The sequence below is a fragment of the Corylus avellana genome, chromosome 3 (genome assembly GCF_965113065.1).
Source record: "Corylus avellana chromosome 3, dhCorAvel1.hap1.2, whole genome shotgun sequence".
Lineage (NCBI taxonomy): Eukaryota > Viridiplantae > Streptophyta > Magnoliopsida > Fagales > Betulaceae > Corylus > Corylus avellana.
Window position 1 is genome coordinate 35,212,722 of NC_142492.1, and position 13,299 is coordinate 35,226,020.

The 13,299-nt window shown below is 36.9% G+C and overlaps 2 protein-coding genes across 2 annotated transcripts in view; both read right to left on the reverse strand.

Moving 5' to 3' along the window:
- The window catches only part of LOC132173904 (callose synthase 10), a 58,364-nt gene extending 46,620 nt beyond the window's left edge, over positions 1–11,744 (reverse strand). The window contains exons 1-10 of the mRNA XM_059585572.2: positions 11,304–11,744; positions 9,589–9,686; positions 9,269–9,432; positions 6,689–6,812; positions 6,202–6,312; positions 5,816–5,932; positions 5,230–5,319; positions 3,765–3,862; positions 3,567–3,684; positions 2,959–3,087 (exon numbers count right to left, since the gene is read on the reverse strand). The gene's annotated coding sequence lies outside the window, so the exon portion shown is untranslated. The remainder of the gene's footprint in view (positions 1–2,958; positions 3,088–3,566; positions 3,685–3,764; positions 3,863–5,229; positions 5,320–5,815; positions 5,933–6,201; positions 6,313–6,688; positions 6,813–9,268; positions 9,433–9,588; positions 9,687–11,303) is intronic.
- On the reverse strand, positions 9,093–11,514 carry LOC148587120 (callose synthase 10-like). Its single transcript, XM_088514496.1, has 4 exons — positions 11,304–11,514; positions 9,589–9,686; positions 9,269–9,432; positions 9,093–9,183 (listed from the first exon to the last, which is right to left on the reverse strand). Exons 1-4 carry the CDS (start codon positions 11,512–11,514, stop codon positions 9,093–9,095), a joined length of 564 nt encoding a protein of 187 aa, XP_088370622.1.
- Positions 11,745–13,299: the final 1,555 nt, after the last annotated feature.

Below are 13,299 nucleotides of genomic sequence, written 5' to 3' on the forward strand. Positions count from 1 at the left end.
AGGCCATCTTAAAGCGACTAAAGATGGCAAACCATAGAGCATAAGCAACCTTACAATGAAGAAGAAGATGATCCACCGTCTCCTCGCTTCTCTTACACATGCAACACATGTCTATCACAATGACATGATGCTTCCTAAGATTATCTAAGGTTAGAATTTTGCCTAAAGCCGCCGACCAAACAAAAAAAGCCGATCTCGGAGGAGCCTGTGTCCGCCACACACTCTTCCAAGGAAAACTCCTACTCTCATTACAAGCTAAAGAATAAAAGAGGGCATTGACCTTGAATAGACCTCTTTTGGAAGAGATCCACCACAATCTATCTTCACACCCTCGTCTCACTCTGACTGAATGCAACATCTGTAGAAAGGATGCAAAGACTTCCAACTCCCAATCATGTGCCTCTCTAGTGAAACTCACATTCCACTAGTTTGAACCTCCCAACATCTCCATATTAGCCGCAATTGAAGCATTCTTCTCACAAGCAATTCCAAATAAAACTGGAAAGGCTACCTTGAGAGCCGAATCTCCACACCACAAGTCATGCCAAAAGCTAATCCTCATCCCGTCCCCCACCACATGTCTAGTAAAGCCTTTGAGAGTCTCCTACCCTTTCCTTATATTCTTCCACAGCCCCACCCCATACGCTCCTCCAAGCTCAAGAGAGCACCACCCACCCCATAAGCTCCCATACTTCGAATCTACCACCACTCTTCACCAAGCATCTCTTTCAATCCCATAGCGCCACAGCCATTACCCTAAAAGTGCGCGGTTGAACACTATTAAATTTCTGATACCCAACCCTCCCTCCTTGATTGGAGTGCAAACCTTCTCCCAATTCACCAAGTGATACTTAAACTTGTCACCTATACCACCCCATAAAAATTTGCGTTGTAGCTTATCGATGTGCTTAGCAACACTCATCAGGATAGGAAAGAGAGACAAATAATAAGTGGGCAAATTAGCCAGGGTACTCTTGATGAGGGTGACCCTACCACCCTTCGATAAATACATCATTTTCCAGCTGGCGAATCGGTATTATAGCTTCTCAATAACGTCATCCCAAATATGCTTGGCCTTATAAGAAGCTCCCAACGGAAGACCGAGATACTTCACTGGCAAAGATGCAACACCGCATCCTAAAATACCGGCTAACATACCCACTTGCTCCTCATTCCCCACCGGAACTAAAACTGATTTAGCCAAATTTACCTTCAACCCGAAGGCAGCTTCGAACAACAAGAACACACTCTGCGGATAGCGCAACTGGCTGGGCATAGTATTGCAAAAGATCAAGGTATCATCGGCAAACAAAAGATGTGAGAAAGAAGCATTACCAACTTTGTAACCTTCTAACAGTCCCCCGTGCACCGCCGCTAAAATCATCTTGCTCAAAACTTCCATCACAAAGACGAACAACAAAGGAGAAAAGAGGTCCACTTGTCTCAATCCCCTGGAGCTACTAAAAAAACCATTAGGGGAACCATTGACCAGAATTGAAAACCACACCGAAGAAATGCAATGTTCTATCCAAGAACACCATGTCCCCCCAAAACCACACCTCCTAAGCAAATATAGCAAAAACCCCAATTCACATGATCATAAGCTTTTTCTAGATCCATCTTGCAAATCACCCCTGGCTCCCCTAACCTCCACCTACTATCAATGCAGTCATCAGAAATCAAAATAGGATCTAGGATTTGCCTACCCTTGATGAAGGCACTTTGTGATTTGGAGATAATTTCATCCAACACTATCTTCAATCTGTTTGCTAACACCTTCACAATGATTTTATAGATACTTCCCACAAGGCTAATCGGGCGAAAATCTTTGAGGTCATAGCACTTGGAACCTTTGAAATAAGCGAAATGAATGAAGCATTGAGGCTCTTCGAAAATCCCTCCTACATGCAAAGCCCCAAACACCTTCATAATATCTACCCTCAGAACATCCCAACAAACTTGGAAAAAGGCCATAGAAAACCCATCAGGTCCCAACGCCTTGTTGCCGTTCATCTTTGACACTACCTTCCTAACCTCTTCCTCTTCAAATTCTCTCTCCAACCAACCAGCCTCAACCGGTGAAATGGAGTCAAAGGCATTGTTCGGAAGATATGGTAACAAACTATATCAATCAAAAAAGTAAGCCAAAGATAACAAACAATTTGAATTTCCTGTCAGTCAATATAAACCCAATCTTGACTTTGCCATGATACACCAGTTCTCATTGTGCATCGACGAGATTATAAAAATAAGCATACATCGGTACATAAACTACATAAGAACCAATATATATGAAACCAATAATTTGTCAAAATTAAATGTTTTAATGACATCTTATAGGCCCAACATTTCACTAGAAATTATCCACTAGCCTATAATTCGTTGCAAGAATGAAAATGATAAAATAAATAAATAAATAATTAGCTGAGAATAGTAATGCCAATTATTTCAATTACAAGATTCCAATAAAAAGTGCGCTAATATACAGTTTCTTAATGTTAACTGTAAACAAACACATATATACATACATATGACTAATTTTCTTAAGGCAGGCTGCAATATCCACTCTACAAACATTAACAAAGAAAAAGCTTCCATCGCATATATATGCTTAGTGAATGAAACACTTATTCCAAAAGCTTAAGCTGACAAAAAAATATGAATTTAATCATTTAATTAATATTTTTATACTCTTCATTAATAAGTGAGGCTCCCACTTGGAATATTTAACAAAAATGAAAGTAAAATATGGAATTACGGTTTGCATTTAGGACCACTACTATGATACCATATTAAACCACCACTTATCCCAAAAACTAACACCGACATGAAATAATGAATTTAATTATTTAATTAGTATTCTAACAGTGAATAAAAAATTCAACTATTTTTATTTTCAGCAAATAAGATAACATAAGATACATTAAAATTATGTGAATTGTAATAAGATCCACTTACCGCTTTCATCGTCTCATATATAGGGCAAATGATTTGCTCAAGAAAGGACACAGAACCACTTTCAGTTATACAGCTGGCAGCACGATTTGCTTCTCCACGATCCAATATTGCATCTAACTCTTTTGCCATCTGAAGAAACGCTATTGATTATAATATTTTTCATTACGATAGTTAAACCACAAAACTGCTATCTTAAAATTTCTTGCAAAATGTCTATTTGAATTCAGTTGGACATGTAAAAACTTTAGCCAAAGTAGAGCAATATACCCTCACAACTTTGTGTGCATTTATCTAGTGATAACCTTATATATATATATGAGTCAATCTAAGGTCACCCACATCATCATCAACAGTGACTTGTTTCCATTTATGGTTTTGTGGAGTCGCATACAAATTACATTCCTATTATACTAAGTGGTCATTTTGTATGGTAAACATCAATTATAAAGGAATGTTGCTTACACCACCATGACTTTCACAACACATAAGTACAACACAAGAAGAAATTTCACTGATTTAAGAGATAGATGTCCTTAGATTAAAACAGAACGAGGATAATAGCAAATCAAAAGGTCAACAGAATTTAAAGATTATTAATAGAGGCTTACATGGTGGAATATATAGCAAATGCATTCAGGAAGGAAACGGACATTTGCAGCTTCACCCCAGATAAGAAAGTACAATGAAATCAGAAAAAGCTTCCTGTCCCTATTAATTGCATCTATGCTGTGGAAAATTTAAAGCACGGATAAGCAGAGTATAAAGCAACCAATTATTTCAAAACAACATCAGGTTTAATAAGTGACCTGTTCCAAGCAAGGCGTATCCGCAAGTACTTGCACCATTTAATATAATTACCAAGCACCTTCGAGAAAACCTCATTTATCGCTTTTTCATCTATTTTCTGTACATGTCACAAGAAAAAAGGGATATCAGTTAATTTAACATCCAGAGGAATCACCAATGACTTTTCTAATACAATATTCGATGAACAAGAATGAAATAGATCCACCAAAACACAATTTTTATTTTGTACTTAATAAGATTTTAATACAGAAAAAGAAAGTAAGACAAGTAGACAGGGAATACATAGTCTTGTCAAGATTGTTGTTGTGCTGAAATCAGTCTCTTGAGATCCTTGTTCAAGTGGTCTCTTGAGTTATTGGAACCTCTTCTATGATTTCTTTCATAGATTTTATTAATTCCCTTTATTTTCGATTGTAATTCTTTAGGAGAGCTTTTTGTACACATCCTGTCTACATGAGGCTTCTTTCTTATTCATAATCAAAAAAAAATTTGATAAATAAGTATTCATTAAAAAGCGTAGAGGGGCACAACCCTAGTACACAGGAAGTATACCATAATCAAAATTAATTTTTTACTTAATCAAAAAAAAAAAAAAAAGAGGGCTAAATTGTAGAAGTTGCAGAAAATCCAGAAAGAAGAATGAATATAGAAATCAAGTACATTAAGTCCAAAGTACGCATAAGCCACCACAATATATCATGGACAGTAATGACTATGCATAATTCATGTACTTTCAGAATGTATAATACAAGGTTATGCTTAAAGTTTTCTGAATAGCCGTAAATACAATTTTTTTTTTTTTACAAATAATGTATATTTAATCATATACATACCTACTGCTAAGGGTAAGTCATCTAAACCACCCCAAAGAAAATCCTTTTGTAGCTTCAACGGGGTCATGAGGACATTGAGAAGGAATCCCAATGTTCCCAAAATAGGAATTGCTATAGCTTCCCCGCCATTAAGGTCCTCAAGACTTGAATATAATCCACAACGACTAAGAAACTAGACTCCCACCCAATAAATCAAAGTCCCACCCGTGCCTAAGAGCATTCCAAAATCAAACATCCTGCTCTCCATTGACAAACTCTAAATGTATGCTTAACAGGAAATGGTTATGTAACCACCACTATTGAACAAAACCCATCCATAGAGAAAGTCAATGGACAGACATGCCATTAAATATAGACATAGCCACTACCAAAGAGCTCTCTGCATGTTAATGTGTCATCTACGGCTTCACAGGAGAACATAATAAGAATCATTGAAGTGGAACTTAAACAATAGTATTATCAATTTTAAATCATATATTGATCTATTCAACCAAAACTTCAAAATTAGTTAAACAAAGCAAAACTCTTAAACTAGCAAAGCCAACTATAAAGCTAACAAGCCAATGGCAAGCAAATAACCTGAACATACAAAATTAATTGGTTAACAAGTTCAGTTATCCTAAGCTCTCACCGGATCAGCCTCAACAGGGATGCCAAGTCGAGTCTGTGCATTGGCTATTGTAAGAACAACATTCTCACGTTGGTTCCGTATATTGTCTCTCTGGAAACAAGAAAGTCAAGTAAATAACTATGGGAATGAGAAGGATGACAGGAGGGAAGACAAAGAGAATATATTCTTAATACATGTAACAACAAAATACTTATTTATATGCATGTTTGGAAAAAACTGAGGTACTTAAAACTATTTCCTAACCCAGTGTAGACAGGTTTCAAACTAAAAGAGTATATCAAATCGCAACTGAATAAAACTTATTGATAGATTACCCAAAGGTCTTTATTCCTCTAAGCATTTTCATTAACAAAAATGATGCATACATAATATAGTTAATACATGGATGCATACATATGGTTCCTTCATTTCTAAATACAAAGTAGTCTGAAGTGATAGTGACAACTGATGCAACAGCCCAACTAAAATATTGATGATACCAGTTGCATGCAAAACTGAGATCTATTTACAGTGCAACTTTACCCATACCATAATCACAATCATACATATTAAAAACCAGATTGGAGAAATATATGTATGCACAAACCTGAAAACCAAACACGCATTCCAGAAGATCGAACATATCTGCATCCCTTTGTCCAAAAATCTCAAAATCGGCAGGAAGTCGTTCAGTATATCTAATTGCAGATATTGCACCTTTGACCTGGACAGAGAACCCAAAATAAATAATTTAGAGTCACGAGTACTTCTAACAAATGGAACACAGAAAGCAGATGCAGGCCAACGAAAAAGGTCAAATTTCAAAATCCATATTTAGTTGTTATTTTATACAACCATGAATTTGTAACATAAAACCTGAACAGGCATGACTATAAACACACAAAAATAGGTAGGTCTGAAAACCAAGTGGGATAGCACCAACAGGCATGGACAAGAAATATTACAATATATGTTATTCAAGACTTTGCTTACTTCCGGAAAAAATCTAATTGCATTGGTCAATGACAGAGCTTCCAAAGGGACAATATTGTAGGGTGTGAGTTCCGCCGATAGTGTCGCATCAGACCTTTTGATTCTTCGCAGCTGAAAAGCCACACAAAAATTGTTATTGTCAAACAATGTTTTCCAACAATGTGAAATGTGGCTTCAGCGTGTCTAAGATTCATATGTCAAAGATAGCAACAGGTTCCATGTAAGGCAAAAACAGAATCCTCAAAATAATGACAAATTCTTAAGATTAAATTTCTTGATTGCCGCCATAACACATCAACTAACATCCAGTGAAAATCAGAAAGAATGGCTAAAACCCACAAACTATCAAACTTGAAGAAGTAAATCCTAAATATAGATGGCAAATGCACAAATTACAAAGGAGACACAAATAAGTCTTGAATAGTATAATGTGCTGAACAGCTTCTTGAAGGTCAAATCCAAAGGTAGGCGTGCAAAAGGCATGTACCTCCTCAGTTATAAGCCTTCCAACTCCATCAGGATCTGCATCTTTGCTTAGTGACTTCATGACCTCAACTATGGCCCTCAAGGTAGCCATTACCTTTTTCATTTCCAAAGATCTGCGTTGCAACCTGAAACAAAAGAACAATATACAATTTAAAAATAAAAATAAAAAAGGCAATGCATGACACAGAAGAGAGCAAGATGCTAAAATATGATGTCCAAATCTTACAATACATTAGACAAACTTAGCCCATCAAGCGGCATCTAAACCACTATTTTTTTTTTAGAAGTAATTAAATTCATTAAAAGCACATATAGGCACAACCCTAGTACACAGGAAGTATACAAAAGAATCCTTGAAGTATCTAAACTACTATTTAAGTGCATATACAAAAATATATGTATATTTTTAGGGTGGTGCATGTCTCTTTACACTGTTCAGTTAACTAAACAAGGTGATAAGTCTCTAGCTGAACATTATGGTACTTTGAAAAGTTTGTTAGAAGAACTTTTGCTTTATAAGCCATTGAGTACTGACTTAGACACAGCGACGTCAGCGTGAAGAGTTTCAAGTTGCCTTATTGTTGTGGAGTCTTAATCCTCGGTATAGTGTGTTCAAAGATCAGATCTTACCTAGTGAGACTCTTCCAGCTGCTGCTAATGCCTACTCTCATCTTCAGCGTGCTTCTCTTACACATGAAGCTTTTCATCTTCACAGGAGCCCTCTGCCCTAGTCTCTAGTAACAGCCATTGTGGTGGTTTCGTGGTGAACATGCGGTAGTCATGGGGGTGGATGGTGGCAGTAGTGGTACTCGTAAAGGAGGACAAGGTAGTCGAGGTAATGGTCATGGCAATTGTTCTTAGTGGAAATGTAACTATTGTGGTGGCACCGGGCATATGGAGGATTATTGTTGGGATAAGCATGAGAGACATGCTTATGCCAACCAAGTTTTTTATGACAATTCTGCTTCTACTATGCATCAGGCATCTACCGATATTCCTGCGGCGCCTAGTTCTGGTTCTCTTGATGACATCTCTTCTCACCCCAACCAGCGCATTTGAAGAGAATGGAACCAGCACCTCTTTGATGATAGTGAGACCAACATGCTCTTTCTAAAATCTTCCTTTTTGAGATCTCTTTTGGATTGGGTTATTGTAAATATTCCTAGCCTTGCCTAAGCAAATCTGGTAGATTTGATTTGCTTTTTACATTGTAGCAGTCTTTAGGGTTACAGCCCTCTTGTATACTCTTCATGTTCGAGGGCTTTGCCCCTTTATCTCTTAATAGTATCATAATTATGCATCAAGAAAAATTGTTTTTCTATATGGGATCGGCAAGAGAAGGTATATATGGTTCAGCCACCTGGTTATGTTGCTCCTGGTAAGGAGCGGTTAGTATTCCATCTAAAGAAAGCATAGTATATAATCACCTTGTGCATGGTTTGATAAGTTTATTATTGTTGTGCTTCAGTATGGTTTTCAGCGTTTTCCTCATATCATTTTGTGTTGACATATCGTTCCTCCTCAAGCATCATCATTCTGATAGTTTATGTTGATGACATAATTATTATTAATGGCAATGACTCAACAGGTTTTGCTAACTTGAATACCCACCAGGGAAAGCAATTTCACAACAAGGACTTGGGTTTTCTTCGCTATTTTCCTGGAGTTAAGGTTGAGAGATCCAAAGAAGGTATTAGTTTGTGTCAACAGAAGTATGTGTTGGATTTACTCTCTGAAACTGGTACCCTCGGTGCTCGCCCAATTGATACTCCAATGGACTCCTCAATGAAGTTAGATGCTGATAGTGGAGATTTTTTAAGGACACTGAGCGTTATTGGAAGTTGGTTGGTAAGTTGATTTATCTTAACATCACTTGTCCTAACATCACTTATGGTGTTGGTGTTGTTAGTCAGTTCATCCCTGCAAGTAATTTGGTTACTTGGCGCAATAAGAAACAGAATGTAGTGGCTCATTCCAATGCATAAGTTGAGTACCGTGCCATGGCCCATACTGCGTGAGAGATGTTATGGGTTCACTCTCTGCTTCATGAAATGGGTGTTGATGTGCCTTCTCCTATGCAGATAAATTGCGATAATCAGGCTACTATTGTTATTGCTAGTAACCCAGCTTTCATGAGCGTACTAAACACATTGAGCTTGATTGCCATTTTATTTGAAATCTCAAGCCCTGGCCCTAGATATTCAACTTCTATCCTATTAAGTCATGTGTTCCAATTCTATCAATGGAGCAAATGTGTCATATGTCTACTTAAATAAAGTTCCCCTATCTTGTTGATAATGTCTATTTCACCTCAATTGATAGCATAGACTAAATTGTAAGATCAAAATATGTCTCATCCAGATACAAGCAGTTATACTATGCATGCCAGCGTTTTATACCGTTGACTAAATTTGTTCATGTTCATTAATTCCAAAATGCAACATAGAATTCTCTAGAGGAACAGGCAATGATGAGATCCAGTTTCCAGTTACCATACTAAATAATGCACATAAACATTATTAGATCTAAGTAAATGAATAAATCATAAGAGAACATATAAATCAGCATTAGCTGGCCATACTCTCCGAGGTTAGCACTCAAAGTTCCAGATTCCAGAAAACTTTGTTCCTCTCTTTGGATATCATCCACTCTATGCCGTGTCTTGTATCGTTGGTAAAATTCCCACAGGTGTTCAATATCACGATTACGATCAATTTGGCCCCCATCCCTTTTAGCAAGTTTTTGCTGCAGCAAATAGTCAAGTCCTCATTTAAATTGACAATTTGGTAAAATTCCAGCAGAAAATGCAATGTGCAAAAGCAATTTTTTTCCTGTGGAGCATCTAAAATTGTCAGCAGTAATGAATTTCTAATTTAACAAGACCCAGAGTGTAAGTAATACCTTTATTACAGACATCAAACCAGTCTTGAACTGAAGAACACCTCGACCATCACTATTTGGGTCCAGGTTTTGTGCCATGGAATATGCCTGCTCACACACTAAATTTACAACAACAAAAAAATGTAACATGCGTGAAATATGTCATAAGGTATATAGACATAGAAGTATCCAAACTATTAAACTGTATAACCAGCAAAGACATGAAAGTACATCATCTCCGCAAATAGAATTCACCTACACAAAATATAGAAGCCAGAGAAGGTAATATCCAGAGATATGTCATAGATGCTAAAACAAAGGAGAGAATAAGTACACCAGCAAACAAGAACAAAACTATTCCACCATGCCACTTTACCCAATACAAAGACTTTGATCTATTATTGAAAGGAAGTCGAAATTGAAGAAGAAATCCTGTAAAGCTCTTATTTTTTTGATAAGTAAATAAATCTCATTAGAAAGCGCAGAGGGCTGTAAAGCTATTATTGAATAAAGTATATCTGAGAATTGGGCCTAACGTGACTCTTCAATGTTTAAACCTAAGCTCAAAAATCTGATTACATAAGCAGATTTGAATTCACTACAAGTAAAGGATAGAAGTTGGGTGTTTGAGACTTCTCTAAAATGCTTTTTTTTTTTAAGTAATTTAATCTCATTAGAAAAGCGTGGAGGGGCGCAACCCTAATGCACAAGAAACTTCTCTAAAATGATATACACACAAAGGTCGGCCGTAGGCAATACCCTTCATACATATATGGAGAACACAGCCATTAGTATTTTACACAATATATAAAGCCATAAAATGTAGTACAAATTGGATTCAGACTGTGACCAAAATAAATATACGTCCCAACATTTGGGTTTTGTCTCACAACAATTGATTTTTTTCTTTTTTCATTCAGTATTAAATTCAGACTGCTGGCTACAAAATATAATGAAACCTGATAATCTGATTGAATTCAGATCAAGTTTGAGTTCTATAAGCAACGTTGGTATCTTCTTGCTATGTTCACTACAGGTCTCCCCATGCCCTGCAACGCTCTCAACTTTGTAGCAAATTACTCTCCAAACTAGTCAGTGTTAATGAGACATGGACAAATCAACTGAAACAGAATTCTTTCTTGTATCCTGTTGTTGTAATCCTAAATTCAAAAACTTACTAAATTTCACAAAACTACTTTTTCCTCTGCTGCATATTTATCTAAAAAAGTGCTCGTAAGTCATATCAGCCATGCATATGCTCTACCATCCCAAGCATTCTTTACCATGAAAGCCATACACCTGTATTACAAACTCTCTCTTTCTCCACTGCCAGCTTACTAAAGCAAATATCAACCATAATTAAACAAATAAATCAATCCCATGTACTTACTTCAAATTTTCATTAAGCCTACAAATTCTTTTATTGTAATCCCTTCCTTCTAACTATAATACATTTACTTAATCATTTATATTTTAAAAGAAAAAAAAAACAGCTTAATCTTGAACTCTTAGCTCAATTAACTAACCGCGGCTCCATAATTGAAATCCATATCATAACCAAAACCCACTTTGCCTTGAATCAACGACGCATTCATACAAAAAACAGTACTAACCATCAAGAACAACAACAACAACAATAAAAATGAACACAGAAAATCAAAAGCGAAATTCAACAGAATTTAAAGAATTAGAAAGAAAACAAAACAAAACAAAATGATTAAAATAAAAAGACATACTAATCCTGGCGACATTGGGGTCCTCGGATTGGATCTCATCGGCGGCCTGTAAGATCTCATCGATGTTGGTCGACTTCACGAGCGAGGGAGGGACCGCGCCGGCGATCCCACTGGGGATTCTCTCATGGCCTTGGCCGGCACTCCTACGCCGCTGCTCCCTCTGCAGCGTCGCTCGCACCAGTCTCTCCCAGTTGCCTTGAACCCTAGCCATGACCGGTACGACGCCGTGTCGCGGCAATCGGAGCTAGATGCGAGTTTTGGCAGCCTGACTCAGTCCAACTTGACTTCTTTGTGTTCGTATTCGGGTCGGGTCGGGTCGAACAGTGATGCTTGGAACGAAGAGAAGGGTTTGGAAATGAGAGGTTTAAACGGGGAAAGATTGCCAGTAGAAGAAACGCGGAGATCGCGGGAAAGGAAGAGGAACTGAGGAAGGAAGCGCAATTACGATTCTGTCCTCGTGAGCCAGTGCGGAATGCGCGTGCTTGAATGCTTGTGTTGTATGTCTTATTAGTTTGTAAGCGGCCATTGATGTGGTCAAATACTGGAATTCTGGTTCATCCAGTGCCTCTGATTGGCTGTTTCAAAAGTCAACTGTTCACTGCGACTTTTAGCGTTCACAAATTGGAATAGATGCCATCTTTTCCATGCAGCTGTGCATGGCTTTGCCTTTCTTAACCGATAAGAAATTTTGGAAATTTCTTAGAACAAATTTCTAAAAGTGATATGGGTCATTTGCATGTGTTTTTTTTAAAAAAAAAAAGAAATATTATTTAAAATTCTTTTAGTATTAGCATCCACCCTTAATTGAAGATAAATGCTAGGGGTGTCAAAAATAACAGGGAAACCAGAACCGGGACCGGAAAACCGAAAAATCGGGAAACCGGAAACCGGGGACTGGTTCCGGTTCCGGTTGCCAAAAAAAAAAAAACCAGGACCCCGGTTCCGGTCCCGGTTTTTGGCACCCGATAAAAATCGGGAAAACCGGAACCGAGTCTTATTTTATTAAATAATATTTATATATTATTATATTTTATATATATATTAATATTTTGTAATTCTTTTAGTCTTTTACGCAGCGTTTAAGACCTTAGGCAATTAGGTTTCTCACTTTTCCGGTTTTGAAGGTTTTAAAATGACTTTTAGGGTATTTTAAAAATTTTGAATTTTTATTTCTAATGCTCATATAGGAAAAACATTGATGTTTTAGGATTTTTAGGCTTTTTTAGGTTTATTTTTTAATTATTTGGAACAATCACAATAAAGCTTTTTTAATTTAGACAAAAAGATTAATAGTTTTTTCTTAAATGAGCTAACTTATGAAAAAAAAAAAATGGGCTTATTTTAGGCCCAATACCTAAAATAAGCCCCAAACACTAATTTTTTTCAAAAACCGGTTACCGGACCGGATAAAACCGGAACCGGCCGGGACCCCGGTTTCGGTTTTGGGAATCCAGAACCGGAAAATCGGACCAGATTGACACCCCTAATAAATGCTACTCAACTTAAGAGTTCGGTGGAGTGAACAACCGCCCGTCACTCTAGGATGGTTGGCCACAGCCACCCATAAGAGTGGTTGAGAATTGTTGACCACCTTCTCAAATGGTAAAATTAATAAATGATTTGGCCACCTTTCAATTACTTTGTTTTCTTTTTTTGCTTTTTTTAGGTTTATGTGGCAGTGAGAGTCACGTGGACGGCCATATCTATTGAGTTGTTGTGCGTATAGTACGAGCAGTCTCACTCAATAATCAGTTTAAATATCCTAAGTTTATCCCAATATTAATACCATATAATATCTAATTAGTCAAAATATACGTAACATTACCCTATTTTTCTTTAACAATGTAAATACTATGATTTTTTATTTTTTTTTGCCCTACAAATATTAGTTGTGGTTTTTCACCGTCATATTCACATGCATGGATCTAAGAAGCAAAATTATAATGCTTAGCTCATAGTAAAAGCATCGTACCATTTTTCTTGTATTTTTATTGAT